The 15,258-nt window shown below is 43.6% G+C and overlaps 5 protein-coding genes across 5 annotated transcripts; 2 read left to right on the top strand and 3 right to left on the bottom strand. All coding sequences in view use genetic code 12, as the record gives it.

The window, feature by feature from the left end:
- Window positions 1-172: 172 nt before the first annotated feature.
- On the bottom strand, window positions 173-1,657 carry CXQ85_000972 (uncharacterized protein; the record flags this gene model as incomplete). The annotated part of the gene is made up of 1 exon (XM_025484696.1): window positions 173-1,657. The coding sequence occupies one exon, from the start codon at window positions 1,655-1,657 to the stop codon at window positions 173-175; it is 1,485 nt and encodes a 494-aa protein (XP_025339627.1).
- A 241-nt stretch (window positions 1,658-1,898) lies between these two features.
- Window positions 1,899-2,612, bottom strand: MGE1 (Mge1p; the record flags this gene model as incomplete). Its single annotated transcript, XM_025484695.1, has 1 exon — window positions 1,899-2,612. The coding sequence occupies one exon, from the start codon at window positions 2,610-2,612 to the stop codon at window positions 1,899-1,901; it is 714 nt and encodes a 237-aa protein (XP_025339626.1).
- A 1,742-nt stretch (window positions 2,613-4,354) lies between these two features.
- CXQ85_000970 (uncharacterized protein) lies at window positions 4,355-8,839 on the top strand (the record flags this gene model as incomplete). Its single annotated transcript, XM_025484694.1, has 3 exons — window positions 4,355-4,950; window positions 5,020-6,132; window positions 6,925-8,839. 3 exons carry the CDS (start codon window positions 4,355-4,357, stop codon window positions 8,837-8,839), a joined length of 3,624 nt encoding a protein of 1,207 aa, XP_025339625.1.
- An 888-nt stretch (window positions 8,840-9,727) lies between these two features.
- CXQ85_000969 (uncharacterized protein) lies at window positions 9,728-12,065 on the top strand (the record flags this gene model as incomplete). The annotated part of the gene is made up of 3 exons (XM_025484693.1): window positions 9,728-10,403; window positions 11,070-11,937; window positions 11,963-12,065. 3 exons carry the CDS (start codon window positions 9,728-9,730, stop codon window positions 12,063-12,065), a joined length of 1,647 nt encoding a protein of 548 aa, XP_025339624.1.
- A 1,141-nt stretch (window positions 12,066-13,206) lies between these two features.
- CXQ85_000968 (uncharacterized protein) lies at window positions 13,207-13,773 on the bottom strand (the record flags this gene model as incomplete). The annotated part of the gene is made up of 1 exon (XM_025484692.1): window positions 13,207-13,773. One exon carries the CDS (start codon window positions 13,771-13,773, stop codon window positions 13,207-13,209), a length of 567 nt encoding a protein of 188 aa, XP_025339623.1.
- Between the last annotated feature and the right edge of the window lie 1,485 nt (window positions 13,774-15,258).

The raw sequence follows: 15,258 nt of genomic DNA, 5'->3' as shown, positions 1-15,258 counted from the left end.
ACCTTCAAGGCTAAGGTTGACGTCATGGCGTAGGTGGTGGCTGAAGGTGTTTCAGATCAGGTGTGTTCCTTCATGGATGCACGGTCTGGGCGTTTGCAGCCATTTCACAAGAGGTGCCTGGGGGCTAATAAATATTTCTATTGGTCTATCTAGGTCTATCTCTAATAAATAATTACGGTGCCTCGGCGTCCTTGACGATCTTTTCCAAAAGCTCGTTGGTGCCAAATGGGTTCTGGATGTACAAGTTGTGTCCGCCTTCAGGCACCGTATGGTATTGGGCTGTATCCAAGTCAAATGTTTTTTGGAGCTCCTTGACTAGCTTCTCGCCAGCTTCCGAGTTCATAAAGTCGTATTGGCCGTAAACAATGTGTAGCTTGAACTTGGAAAGCGCCTCTTTGTTGGAGTCCATGAACTTGTCGTAGAGTGGCCATCTGCTGGTAGTAGCAGGTGTCAAGAGGTACTTGACATGGATATCTGATTTGGTGCCGGTGGTTATCGAATTGTATAGATACTCGATAAGAAGGCGGCATTCAGTGTTCGAGCCGTATACGAGCTCATTGTCACTTTGAAAGACATTTGAGCCGCCAAGTTTCTTGATCACCTTGTTGATGGCGAAAAGCTTGCTATACCACATATCGTAGTACTTGGCAACGCCCCATGGACCCATGTACTTCAACAATCTAGGCAACTTAGGCTGGACATGGTACCATTTGTACACTGTATCTTGCAGAAGAATAGGAAATCTGCTCAAGAAGTTGTACGAAGTTGGATCCAAGGATGGAAGGTTCTCTTCCTGCTCAGGGATAGGCGCTGTAACAGCGTAAGCGGTTCTTTCCACACCCACAGGCGACAAGAGCACCAATTCATTGACCTTCTCGGGGTTCTTGACAGCGTACGAACCAGACCAGTAACCACCAAAGGAGTGGCCAACAAGAAAGTCAATCTTTTCAATATTGGAACTCTTTCTCCAGCCGTCTAAAGCTGACGTATAGTAGTCTTCCATGTCCTTGAGAACCGGCACCATCTCATCCCTCGACTTTTTAAATTCTTCGGCATCAAACTTGTAGCTTTCAATAAGCTTATAATACTTCTTATAAAGCTCCTGTGGCACGGTGGTTTTCGTATCAGTCATCTTGATGTGGTTCACTTGGGGTATAGGCGCACTATAGTCTATACTCTTCACAGGCGGATTAGAACTCAACGCAAACGTAATGTTGTCGAGAAAATGAACTTTGTAGTTGTACTTGAGGTCCCTAAGCTTGTTGATTACATGGAAGTTTCTGGCAAAACATCCAAGCGAAGCACCGTAACCGTGGATAAACACTATATGCTTAGTCTGGTAGCTCTCATTGTTCACCACTTCGAAGGCGACTTCGTTGATAAAGTTGCCATCCTCATCGATAGGCACTTTCTTTGCTTCTCTTTTGATCCCCTTATTCTCAGCCTTATCAAGTGGAAAATGGTGCTCAAGCAATGCCTGTTGAAGCTCTTCGAGGCGGCCAGGGCGAAGAGATTTCCACCATATATTGAGAAGTTTCCCAAAGGGCAATTTATTCACAAACCTCCCGTTGGGTTTGTAGTTAGCTGGAAGTTGGAAATTCCGAACATGGAAGCGTCCAAGATGTCGCTGGCGTATACCAAGGCGGATTGCAATCATCACTTGCACCGTTGAAAAGTAGTAGATGGACCGCGGCTTCTCGGTCTACAAGCGCAAGCGAGGGAAGCTTTCCTGGGGAAATGCATAGCATGATTTTTTTTTCTGAATTACACAAAAAGAACTTCAAGAGGATGGGCACCAGACCCTAAGGGGTTCATGACTGGCCCGGTATGCCCGATATGTCGTTAGCTATGTACATTTAGTTCCTCACTCCCTTCTCCCACTGTAGGTTGCTCTACACTTAGTTGTCGTCACCCTTGACCAAACCAACCTTGGCTGGTCTCAACACTCTGCTGTTCAAGGTGTAGCCTGGCTGCTGGACGTGGAAAATGGTGCCTGGCTCCTTGTCTGGCTGAGGGATCTCGAAGGTGGCCTCGTGGTGGTTAGGGTCAAAGGCCTCGCCCATTGGGTCCATCTTCTCGATACCGTGCTTCTGTAAAGTCTTTTCGAAAACGTTTCTGGTCATAGAAACACCCTCGTACAAGTTCTTGACTTCGGAGCTGGCCGTCAAAGTCTCCTCCTTGACAGAGTTCAAAGCCAATTCGAAGTTGTCGAGGGACTCCAACAAGTCCTTGGCGAACTTTTGCAAGGCAAAGTCTTTACTCTTCTGCATCTCTTTCTTTGTGGTCTCTTGCAAGTTGCGGAAGTCGGCGACGGCTCTAGCGTAGTGGTTCTTCATGTCAGCCAAATCCTTGTCTTTCTTCTCCAACTTCAGTTTCAAGTCGGCGACGACTGGGTCTTCCTGAGAAGCTTCCTCCTTGGCGGTTTCGGCATTCTCCTGGGCAGCTTCTTTAGCTTCTTTGGCATCTTCACCTTCGGCCTTGGTGCTGTTGAATCTCAAGCTGGCCATGTTGTATCTTGGAGTGGCGAATGGAGCAGCCATGGCTGGTCTGACCATTCTAAGAGCTGGCCTGGCGGCAGATCTCGTCACGGCATTAAGGAGAGCTCTTTGCATTTTACGTTATTTGTTGTGTTAGGTAGTGCTACACTTGAGCTTGGTGCTAAGGTGACTCCGAGAAATTTTCAATGGAGTTTTCGGTTGTGTACAGGGCCCGACCAAGAAGTGTGACTGTCAGACCAAAAAATCTGGCTGGTGGCAAGACAAGATGTTTTTGAAAAAGATGTAGGAAGGACATAGATGGAAGGATATGGTGGTTGAGTAGGAATTTTAGTCGGTTTCGCCTGTCTCGTCTTGTTTAATAGAACCTGGAGCCGTTCCAGCTATGGCAAAGTCGTGTGGCAAACAAAATGGCATTAGAGGAAACCGTATTCCGTTCGAAGGGCCCAATTTTCTGTTTCGGGCGTGAAATTGTCCTTTTCGATGGGTTGTTGTGTCTAGTTGATGATGGGGAAGAAATGGTTGCAAAATGTGGATTCCGCGAAGCGGAGTATCCAGAGTATCAAGGCCATTGGACCAGGTCTGAAACACCCCGTGAAGGATAACAAAAAGGGTATAGTTGCCGATGTATAGTCAAAAAATATCTCCAAGTCAGAGAATCCCCACAATTCGGTCATTTGCACCTTTTGCCATGACCCTATGTTGTTTACTAGCACTCCAAACGCAAATGTACTTCCGAGATGGGGTATATCTGTTTTTGAAAGGTGAAATTCGAATACCACTTGCGCAGGGCGTGTTTACGTCTATTTCAGGCAAAACCATCGATATACCCCTAGTTTGTGATTTTTGGTGACCTGGATCTCTGCCAGTGCGTTTCCGTGAGTTCTCAATGTGCAATGAAAAGCTGAAAATCATCAGCACCTTTTTTGCAACTTCCGTACAGAACAAGCATTCCAGGGGCAAAAACCCCAAAAGAAATACAAACCTTAAAACTAACCAAACCAAACCAAAAAGAAAAAAACATAACCGTCATCGTTCCCGCCAAGATCGTTACGTTATTCTCGCTTAAACAATTCCTCTAATCTCCTTAGACGCTTTGCATCTTCGGCCCGCTAGATACAAAAAATGTGTTCGCCGCGCCAGGGCCTTATCTCTCATTTTCCCATGCCGCAAAATATGCCAGACAGCCGCACCTGTCAAACACTTCGGCAGCGACGAAAAAGGAAGTTACGATTCCATGCCATCACCTCCACGCCAGGGTACCAACCACAGCCATCGTCACCACTTTTTTTTTTTTTTTATTTGTTTCTTTCCAAACCGTAATTGTCCAACACGCGCCGACCCCTCTGGGTCCCGTGGCTTATCCTGTGGTCGCCCGCTGTGTCAATGTGCTTGCTCGATTGTGTGTCTGAACGATCCGGATCCCCACAATGGAGATCCGTTCGAGTAGTCGCTGGGTGGTGATACTCGCAAGCAATGTCTCCCCACCGCAACTACGGTATAGCAATCTCTGCAAGAGAAGGAAGATCAGAGATGGTGTACTGGAAAGGGTGAGGTTTGTCGAGGGTTGATGATTTTTTTTTTTTTTTTCCGTCTGGGTATGTTCTTATCACTTGTAAGGCATTTTTTTCTTGAGCGCTTCCTTTAGGCGACATACCTCCTCGATAGCTTATCTGCACTGATAGCAAGTGCCTCCTCCTGCACATCTTCCGTGGCCAACGCTGTCCGCCCGTAGCATTTTGCAACCAGACCAGGCGTACGGTGTATCTCTGCAGCATGACTAAAAAAACGATGCTTTGACGGTTGGAAATTCTTATAAATAGGCTCTGTTCGGCTCCTCGACTTTTGCTTATCCAAAAATGTCAAAGAGTTCCCAGACTGCCCTCGTGGAGGCTGTGGACAACACCAGCACCATTGAGGTTGAACACCATGAGAAGAAACCGTGGTATAAGCGGTTTTCAGACTTCATCGAGGTCGATAACCCCGGTGACCTAACCAATATGCAACGGTTTTTGTTTAACCATGACTTACGTCCTGTCGAGGCTGCCAGAAGGCAGTGGTCTTGGTATAACTATATATTTTTCTGGATAGCAGACTCCTTCAACATTAACACATGGATGATTGCTTCCACTGGTGTGCAGCAAGGTATGACTTGGTGGCAGACGTGGCTTTCTGTCTGGGTGGGCTACTTTTTGTGTGGTGTGTTCGTTTCCATCTCGGCAAGAATAGGTGTGGTCAACCATATTTCCTTCCCCATTGGCGTGAGAGCCTCTTTTGGCATTTTCTTTGCCGCATGGCCAGTTATTAACCGTGTCGTCATGTCTTGTGTCTGGTACTCAGTTCAGAGCATGGTGGCTGCTCCATGTATGGGTTTGATGTTGAGATCTATCTTTGGCCAAAATCTTGACGAAACTATGCCCAATGGCATTGACAACCCAAACTTGACCACATTCAAGTTTTTATCTTTCTTTTTGTTCTGGCTATTCCAACTACCTTTTTTATGGTTCCCTCCCCATAAGATAAGACACTTGTTCACCTTCAAGGCCTACGTTGTTCCAGTTGCTGGCATAACTTTTTTGGTCTGGACATTGGTTAAGGCACATGGGGCTGGTCCCGTCATACATAAGTCTTCCAAACTTGGTAGCCATGACTTAGCTTGGGCTTTTGTTGAATCTACTATGAATGCATTGGCAAACTTTGCGACCTTAATCACTAACGCCCCTGACTTTTCCCGTTTTGCTGACAAGCCCTCTTTCTCCATGAAATATGTTGTCCAAACTGTGTCAATTCCCTTGTGTTTTTCCATCACTTCCTTGATCGGCATTCTTGTGAGTTCGGCGTCTGAGGTGTTATACGGTGAACCAACTTGGAACCCTTTGGATGTCTTGAGTCATTTCTTGGACAACTATACGGCCGGAAATAGAGCTGGTGTATTTTTACTTGGCTTCTGTTTTGCTATTGCTCAGCTAGGTACAAACATTTCTGCCAACTCCCTTTCATTTGGTACGGATGTAACATCGCTTCTACCAAAATACTTAACAATCAGGAGAGGGTCTTACCTTTGTGCTATCTTGGCCTTAATTGTGCAGCCATGGAACTTAACTTCAAGCTCTTCCAGCTTCACAACATACTTGTCGGCTTACTCTGTGTTCCTTTCATCCATCGTTGGTGTCATTTGTTGCGACTACTACTATGTGAGAAGAGGATATTTGAAGTTGACACATTTGTACTCCTTGTTTGCCCCTGAAGACAATACCAGACCTTCTTGCTACAAGTACAATAAGATTGGTTCTAACCCAAGGGCTTTGGTTGCATACATTTGTGGAATTTTGCCTAATATTGTGGGCTTTGTTGGACAAGTCAAGGGTGAGAATGCTGTTCCAATTGGGGCCATCTACGTCTACAGACTTAACTTCTTCACAGGATTCTTTTCTGCTGCGATTGTTTATGCAGTTTTATGTTACTTTTGGCCAGTTGAAGGTGCTGCCGATGTTAGGCCTTTCGAGAAGGCGTGGTTCGAAGAATTCCAGGACGTTGAGAACTTCGAAGAGGAGTTGCAAGGTCACGTTGTGCAAGGTATTGATGAGACCTTCTCCTCGTTTGCTACAGGGGTACTGGGAGGAGAAGTTAAAAAAGAGTTACTTGATAAGGCGTGATTGTCTTTCAATATGATTTATAAAAAAAAAGGCTTTGATTCTAGTAATTGCTGAGAAATGCATTAAGCTGGAACAAGCGCTAGAGATTTACGTTTTTACGAGTTAATGCATGTATTGATAGTATGACTAAAGGGTATCATGGAAGGACGATTAAAATAGTGTCATCGACCATATCGGGACCTTTGTTCCATTATTACGATATCTATCTCGCCTAAGATTAACTGGCTCAAAGAAATAAATGGAAAAGTTCCTTCACTTCAGTTTCGTTCCAGTTGAAAAATGAGAAATCAAACAAAGACATCCCGAGGCAATTGAAAGCTCAAGTTGCTTCTTTTGGTGGCATAGTGAGGAAATTTCAAGTGTGTGGCTGTCATTGCTCTCGTGATCTTGTTGGAGTTTCCTAGAGCATCTATTGACCTTCTATAACATGATTCGTCTTTCCCAAAGGACAATCAAGTACCATAAAAAATGTGTCGGAAAGGTCAAGAGACCTTTTTTCTTGTAGAGGAGCAAAATGAATCTGATGGACCATTTACGTGTTCCAAAGCTACCTCTGAGGAAATTAGACGTAATATTCTGCGGTTCATCTCACAGTCGATGTGGGGATATTGTTTCAAACCCACAATGTACGCGATAACAGAGGTTCTGTTTGAGAGTATTGAGGAGGTCAACTCGACTGAATTAGCAGATGTCTTGCCAAGAAGATTGCTCCAGGCACAAGAGCGGGAATGAATCGCAAGTTTGGGATCAGGACCTCGGTCCGATCACCCTAGAGCTGAGTACGTCATTTTTGATCCAATCCAACTCTCTGCCTATGAGCAGCGAAGGGCCGATGGAACCCTTCGAGGTGGGTCCTTGTTGATTTTGAAAGGAATGAGGTACATATACAAGGACATGCCTTTACCCATGACCCGTGCTTTGTATAACGTGGATAGCAATTTAGTCACTCGTGCCACTGAGGGTGTTGGCCATTTATCTTTGAAAGCTAAGTTCAAACAACCAGGCTGGTTTCAACAGGACGACCATGGCCGTGTTGTTCCCTCCGAATCGAAAGTTCCTGACTTTCTTGGGCTACTGATAGTTCTAGATAATGCTTGCAATTCTGAAAAGTTAGAAGTCTTCGAGAAACTTGAACTGCCACAGCTACAACTTCGAAACGTTAAAGTAACATTACTTGAACTAATAAGTTGTGTAGCTACAGAGAAAGGAATCTGTTTTACGGACACAATCAAACGTCTAAGAAGTAAGGAAATCCTGAACTTGGATTGCCTGGAAAGACTTATTTGGTTAAAGCCGTCAGATAAGCTTCTGTGGAGTCAGAGATGCCTGGTACCAATCAATACATACGATTGCAAACTTCCACATCTCGGACCTACTTTTTGCTCTGGGAGCTTTAGGAGAAGCTATGGCGTTGAAGTGACAGTTGAAATTGCTACAGTCTCAAGTGAAGAATCTGTGTCTCTCAAGTCATTTACGGAAATATGCATAGCAAAAGAGATTTATAACTCCTCGAAAGCATACAAGGCTTTTGGCCCAGACTCAATGCTGTTCCTGTGGGGGGTAGAAACACTTGTCATCCTTGAAGAATTTGAGAGGGACTCTTATCAACCCAAAGAGGTCTCTGCTCGCCAACTCAGAGATTCAAACCTGCTCATCAACTCCCTTGAAAGCGTCTCTGTCAATTTGCCCATAAAATACAAGAGCCACCAATCACAACTTTTCTCTGTGTTGGGCAAGATATACTCTGTAACCACGCTAGATATTGTGTCACGGCGCAAATATGACAAGAATAGGTTTGAAACCGCTCTCAAAAGGGACGGTGTCGCTAGTAATTTCACCAATGGGCCCGTTGTGGGAAAGAGGAGTGTGATCGTATGTGAGGTATTGAAACCTTCCGAGTTTGAGGGCGAGACTTATTTGCAAAGTGGTCAGCTATTTGGTGGCACTTTCTTGAAAAAAGAAGATGTGAGGATCATGTATAGCTTTCCCATGCTACATCCACTTTATCAATTTACACCAAATAATGATCCAAGTAACTGCAGAACAACATTTACTCACGAGCATCGTTTGCCCCATGGCATGCCTCAGGAACTCACGTTAAGTTCACGTTTCAAGAGACATGATCGTTTCGTTACACAGAATAACTCAAAAACTGTCGTGCCTGGTATGTTGCTTTCAGAACTATTTGAGCTCCAGATCCATCTCCCTCATACTTATGGGGACGCCTCTAAACTTTGTCTAATTCCTCCAACAGATTTACTGTTTATCGTACAAACGATACATGTCGACATTCTGGCAACAGTGTCAAGTAACAGTTTCGAACACTCAGACTATTGGACCAGATCCTACAGAATGCTTAATAAACGTTGCGAAGCCAACTTTCCATGGTCAAGCTTTGAGAAATGCATCACTGATGAATCTCACGCCTTTGTGACTTTACCAAAAGAGTTCTTTGATGTGGCTGTGCCGAATTTAGGGCCCACCTTCTACTCTAGGGATTTGTATAGAAGCTACGAAGTCCGTATTGGTTGTGTGATCCATGTTCCAGAAGCAACGTGGTGGAAAACGTTGTACGTTTGCGAGGCAATCGAGGTGGCAGCAGACAAGCATAACTGCTTAAGTTCGAGTAATTCACCCCCTCAGTATCATAAAAAGCCAGAGCACAAGCTTATCAGGAAACTGCCTTAAAAACATAATTGGGGCCTTATTTCGTGGCGATCATCTTTCTTTATTGAATACATGTGGCTAAGCAAAGAATAATCAATAAGGTATGACTACCAATGGGCACTACCTCGGTTTTGCAAGCGATGAAATATGTTGATGAGCTTTGCATCATTGGTAAATCCCATCTTCAAACTCTTGCATTGCATTTTTATTATCAATGTATTCTTTTCGCTATTTCATAAATGCCTGGAGTATATCACAGTTAAATGTATACACAGTGTTATAGGATGAGTTAAGGTTGTGAAACAAGGCATTATGTGTCCGATTAAGTTACTGCTGGCGACCGATGGTTGTTACGAGCCCACACCATTATCACCGAAAGTTTTGAAGAAGACAAATATTTGGATAGGTTTCTTTGAACTAACAGCATGACTCCCATCCCCAATTCCCATGATTAGTATTACATGCAATACAGGCTAGAATGGTCTTACAAACTGTGAACCATGGCTAAGCGAATTATGGCATTGCTTAGACTTTGGAGCATCTTGGTCTTGCATAATTGACTTCGTGCATGAGGGCACAAGAAAAGGTGAAACAATTGGAAAGATGATTGTTTAGCATATAGATAAAGAAGTCATAAGTGAACAATAAGTAAGGAATACTAGCTTAAGCTAAGACGTGGTTCTCTGATAGGCGGTTACGAGGCAGGCCAGACAACTCCACTTTCCTCCTTGAAGGTAAACTAAGCCTTTCGTCATTGCTCATGTGGCATTTATTTTTGTTTAGTTGTAGTGACCCGAAGCCAATGTAAAAGATTTGATTAGGAAGTTTTAAGACTTTCCTTATATACAATTCAGCACCACCTTCGCTTAAGAACAGTAAGAAGACTAGAGTATCACTTCAAATCCGGCTATGGAACATTTTCTAATCATTGAAAAACGAAACGATAGAGGGCTAGTGTCGCAGTGTTCTCCAATTATCAACGAGGAGATCAAAAGGCACGCTTCCCGTCACAAGTCTCATTCAACTTGGGCGTACAATTTGGACAACAATGTCTTTGCAATAACCCATGCCATCTTCGAAAGCGAAAAGAAGTATAAATCTAAGAGCAATGCGGCTGTCACTGGACGAGCCTTACAAGACACAGCCCGAGAGACTAGAAATCACTCGCTACTTGCTATGCTCTCAGAAGGTGTTTCAAGTTTGGGAACCGGACCGCTTTCAGATTCTTGCAAAGCTATGTATCATATCATTCACCCTTCACAGCTATACCTTCGGGATCAACAAGGTGTTGGTAGAAATCACAGGCTAAAAGGAGAGTTTTTGTTGACCTTGGGCGACAAGAAGCTCAAATACGAGGAGAAGGCATCTCCTTTGGCAGCCACAATAAGTGATGTGAATGGTTTTGTTTTTAAAACGGACAGAATTAAAGAGACTAAGAGTCGGTTACCAACCCTTTTCCTCAAGTTTAAGAAGCCCAATATGTTTCAACAAGAAACGTCAGGTTGCATAGTGAGATCTCAAATGAATGTAACAGACTTCCTTGACATTCAGATACAGTTGAGGGAAGCTGATGAATTCACTGACAGTCCTTGCCCACCTAGAGGCTTGTGCATGTTAAAAAAACCCCCAAAAGACTTGAGAAAATACAGTTTAACCCTTTTCATCAGGAGCTTGACCATAGAATTATTACAAGTTACTGAATGCATGTCATGCAAAGAAGGGGAAGTCTCGTTCGCAGATTCAACTAAAGACGTAAAGAGTACCACAATTCTTGATAAAGCGCTTCTGAAGAGAGTTGATTACAAAGTTATGATCGATTCTCATGGGCTCAATATACCTAGAGTCAATTTTAATTGTGCGTTACCTAAACTCGGTCCAACATTCTGTTCCAATGGTATAACCAGGAGATATGTCTTAAGCGTTAGCCTAGGTGTACAGTTTTTGAGAACTGGGGAGCAATTATATGAATTAAAATCTCATATAGAAATTTGCGTTGCGAAAGAGTCATATTTGGAGTTCAGGAAACATAGCGTCAAGTATAGACCCGACGTTTGGTGTGGATCGTACCATGCTAGCAGTGCTCTATTGTTTGAAAACATTTCGGGTGTGGGGGCATGCAGTAAGCTACCTGAAGAATTAAAGAAAGTTTCTGGCTGGAATGAAAGGCTCTATCGAGGGCACCAATCGCAGTTCTTCTCGACATCGGAAGGAACTTTTATTGTGAGCAAGGTAGACGTTTTTAAACCAAAAGTCGTAGAGAGAAAGGAGCTCATGTTGCCGCTTGAAAAGAAACTAATTGCAGACAGTTTAACATATTGGCCCATACCAGAGGTGAATACAATTTTGTGTCAGGTCTTGATGGCACCATACTTCTCAGCCGACACCGAAGTGATTCCTGGTAAGCTATACGGAGGCCTGTTCTTGAAAATGGGCGGTCATAGCTTTCACTACGACTTGCCATTGTCAGACCCCCTTCATACTTTCATGCCACACGTTGATCCAACCTATTGCCACGAACTGTCCATGTTTGAAATGGACGAAAAATACTATATGAGCGGTGACCTTACTTTAAGGGCAACAATCAAGCCGCATAACCATTTTAGACACCTAGGAAACAGAATCGTGGTTACCCCTGGAATGAAGCTTAGTAATTTCCTTAATCTAAGCTTCATGTTGCTTCCTGGGAACTTGGTACCATTCAGGTACACTTACAGAATAAACGCATTGATGTATGTCGACGAGCTCAAAATAGATTTAATCGAAACAGTGTTGGAAAATAATGCCGGGTCTTTCCGTTACCGATCACACGAGATTCCTCTTCTGGTTCGTGGATGGCGCCCGGTAGGCAACTGGGTAACTCAGAACATATACACCAAGTTCCCTGTGTTACAGAACTTTCAGATACCTGAAGTCGGACCCACTTTCCTCTCCGGTAATATATTCCGCGGTTACGAAATTCGTGCAATCCTAAAGGTCAGGCATTACAATTCAGTTACTTCCATGGAAGTAACAATTGGAATAGACATTGCCACCGATACTAACAACTGTTTGAACAAAAGCTTTGATGTTCCAGTCCTTAATGAAAAAAGGAGGATCAAATTGAGCTCCATATTTTCAAAGTGGGGGTTCAAAAGACCAATATAGCCGGCTTATCATACGGCTTTCAGCTCCTATTTTGAAGCAGCTAGATCTTTTTGATTACTATCCACGTTGTGAGATGTTCTTCCTCTTGGAGTTGAGTTTATGATTAGGCGCTGCACATTTGGATCGCGGCTGAGACACTTACGCGGCTCAAGCTGTCAAGAGCTTTGACAATGGAAGAAAAGCTTACTGGGAAATACAATAATGAGACAATGGCAACCGAATTGACCAGGGAGTGTTCTATTTGGCCCCAAATAGGAACGTTTTATTTGACTGTTCCTGAAGCCTTTTCTCTACGAAGCATTCTCCATAGTCTTAGATCAGCGAACAAGATTGGTGGTACCTTGCATACGACTAAGCTTCCTCGATGCAAGGTTGGTCTCGCGCCAAAAAAAAGAGAAACCTGAAAGGGGAGGGTACGCAAGGTTTTGCCTGACTGGGGCTTTTGTGTGAAGAGCGGCTGGTTTTGTAGTCTCGGTTGGTCAAAGGAGTTTTTGGATGGTTCGAGGAGCTGTGGTGGTAGTCTAGGAGCTATGCGAGAAGGCAAAGAAAGATCAGTTTAAGGTAAATTGAGGTTGGCTTTTTTTCGCTCGCTAGGAAGAATGCGGAAGGCTTTGAGTGGTGATGTTAGGGACCTTCATGTAGAGCTACTAGAAATAACCAATTCCTAACCCGCCAGCTGGGGTATTGTGCCCAGCGGTGTATATGTGACGAGTTTTCCTATTAGATGGAGTGACATTCATGATAATTTCCTATGAAACGATGAGAGGATGACACTACCAAGGTGAGAAAAATGTGAAAAGGATTTAAATATGTTGACCGAAAAATAGAAGAGAAGATCCAAAGAAAGAAAATTTAAAACCAAGAAAGATGGATGGGAAGAACGCAAAAACCCATACTTGTTGTTTTTTATGGAGACATTACTGCCCATCGACAAACCCTCTCCGAGACCCACAGGCATTCCAGAAAAAGAAGGACCTGGGAATTGCCCCTACGCCCACGAGACCAAGACTAACACACGAGTTTGCGCATTTGTTATCCAAACGATCAGCCAAATCGTGTTCGTTCTTGCGGGACTCTTCTAACACTGCCTCCAGCAATAGCGACTTCTTCCACCGGCTCCACTGGTTTCTAGAGATAACATTGATGCTCCAGATTGGATGCAACCATTTAGTCACATTTTTGTTTCATGCTATTCCACGTACTAGTTGACTAGGTGTTTCTTTGGCCATTTATACCTTTTCCTCTTAGTAGCGGGGGGTTACTAAATACAAAACGGCAATTAATGCAATGAAGAAGAGGAACAAATATGGCAAACCTATTCTCAATTTGTTCCTGAAACCATTTCTCGTTTGCTTGGCGTACCTCACTTCATCCGCTAACCTTTGAGTTCTGATCTTATATGTTTGAATCCTCTCTGCATCGTGAACTCGAATATGGCCATTGACTTTCTTCAATAACTGGACAACTTGCCGTCCTAAACGAGCCTCTGGTGCTTCCAAGTGTGGGTCGCCTGCAGCATCAGCACCAGCATCAGCACCAGCATCAGCACCAGCGACTTGGTTACCATCATTCTCAGCATCAACTTCGTCAGCGACTTCAATTCGCTGATCAACAAGAGGAGCTAAGGCTGACGGTGCACCATGAGGCACGATCACTTTTCTCTCTTCATAACCCTGCCCAACGCGTTGCCTTATTCTTAAAAGACCGTGTTGCTCGCCATTCGGTTCAAATTCCTCAATTAACAATATGTTTTTCATTTGTTCGATTTCCTCTAAAGAGGGCCTCATGGCATTGTTGATCTCTTGGGCCATACTGAGTTTCTGATAAAAAAAGGGTTAATAACAAAAAAAAAGACTGGTGTTGTATAAGCGGGGGATTCGCAGGGGTTTTTATATTCTGCTAGAAATCGGGGGTTCAAATGCGTCTGGACTGCTTCATAACCGAATCTGTGTGAGCAGAATCATGTCTGATCTTATACTCAATGTCACGTTTGTCTGTGAATGTAAGAGGCTTGTTTCAGGGCAATGATTGACCGATCACCGAGGAAACCACATTTAACTAGAAACATCGTTTTATATTATAGGTTAGGGATGTGAAGACTCCCTTGAAATCTATAAGTAAGGCTTTATATTTGTACCTTATTATAGAGATAACCGAAGGCTTAGAAAAGAACCGAAAAAGAGAGGAGGGGAGACACCAACAACCTTCCTCGTGCCAACCAATTCAAACATCAAACCTAGAGAAAATAGAGAATGAGGACTTTCTATGCTCAGACTCTATATTTATCTGTTCCAGGGAAGTAGTCGTCTTCAATGAGCAAGATCTAACGAGCGAAGGTGCATACTGGTAGATTACGCGTTATGCATAATACCATGCTTCTTCACAGTAGTAGGCTTGAGAATCTGGGTAGCCTGCAGCACAAGGCTCGTTGTTGATATGAGCCATGACAGAAACTAGGGAAAGAAGCTGTTCAAGATTTACTATTTTACAAAGTGAGATCTTCGACTTAGATATACTCTGCTCAGCTTCGTTGTGCCTTACGTCTTCAATAAGGCCCTAAACCAAATCCACCGAGGATCCTGAACATACAGGCATCAACATGACTTTGGAGTTAAACTGGGTGATTAGGCATTTATAGTTATTGAGTGTGGAAGGAAGTCCAGGGCACAATAACTCACTGCAGGCGTTCAGGAGAGTCGCTTCAGGGCCAAAGACTTACGTCCATCACACAGTCTGAAACTTGAGGTGTGCGAGATCAACAACGTGAAACACACTGGCAACTACATCAACGTTTCACTTGAAATTACCTATAAAACCGTAACCTATATAAGGACAAAGCCACGCCACTCTTTTGTGGGTCTTTAGCCAACTGTACAGGTATCGACTCTCAAGGATTGTTTCCAGCAGCTAGTGTTCGAGATTCACTTAAACTGATTTCACTAGTGACTATTAGGATAAGATGTTTTTCCATATTTACCTGAATCCTTCAAGAGGTAGCGGGAAGGGACATCCAGAAAGGTGCACTTTTATGCCATAAGTTGGCATAGCTCGTTCCGCCACTTCTAGGTCACTTAACAAACTTGATAATTCACTTTTCAAGTACCAGAGTTACCAAAACGTCACAATGGGGATCATCCTGTCAAATAATACTATACCTACCAGGAAAACAGTAGGCGAGAGTCCAAGATTAGATTCCTATGAATTTACTGTTGTTTCAATATTACAAATGCAGCTTTATCCCAGGGCATCTTCAACTATACAATAAAGAGTGGTTTGTTGTATCCCTCAAAAAAATA

Source organism: Candidozyma haemuli, assembly GCF_002926055.2.
Source record: "Candidozyma haemuli strain B11899 chromosome Unknown B_2014730914, whole genome shotgun sequence".
In the NCBI taxonomy this organism is placed as follows: domain Eukaryota; kingdom Fungi; phylum Ascomycota; class Pichiomycetes; order Serinales; family Metschnikowiaceae; genus Candidozyma; species Candidozyma haemuli.
The sequence above is the reverse complement of the archived record's forward strand: the minus strand, read 5'-3'. Positions and strand labels throughout refer to the sequence as shown.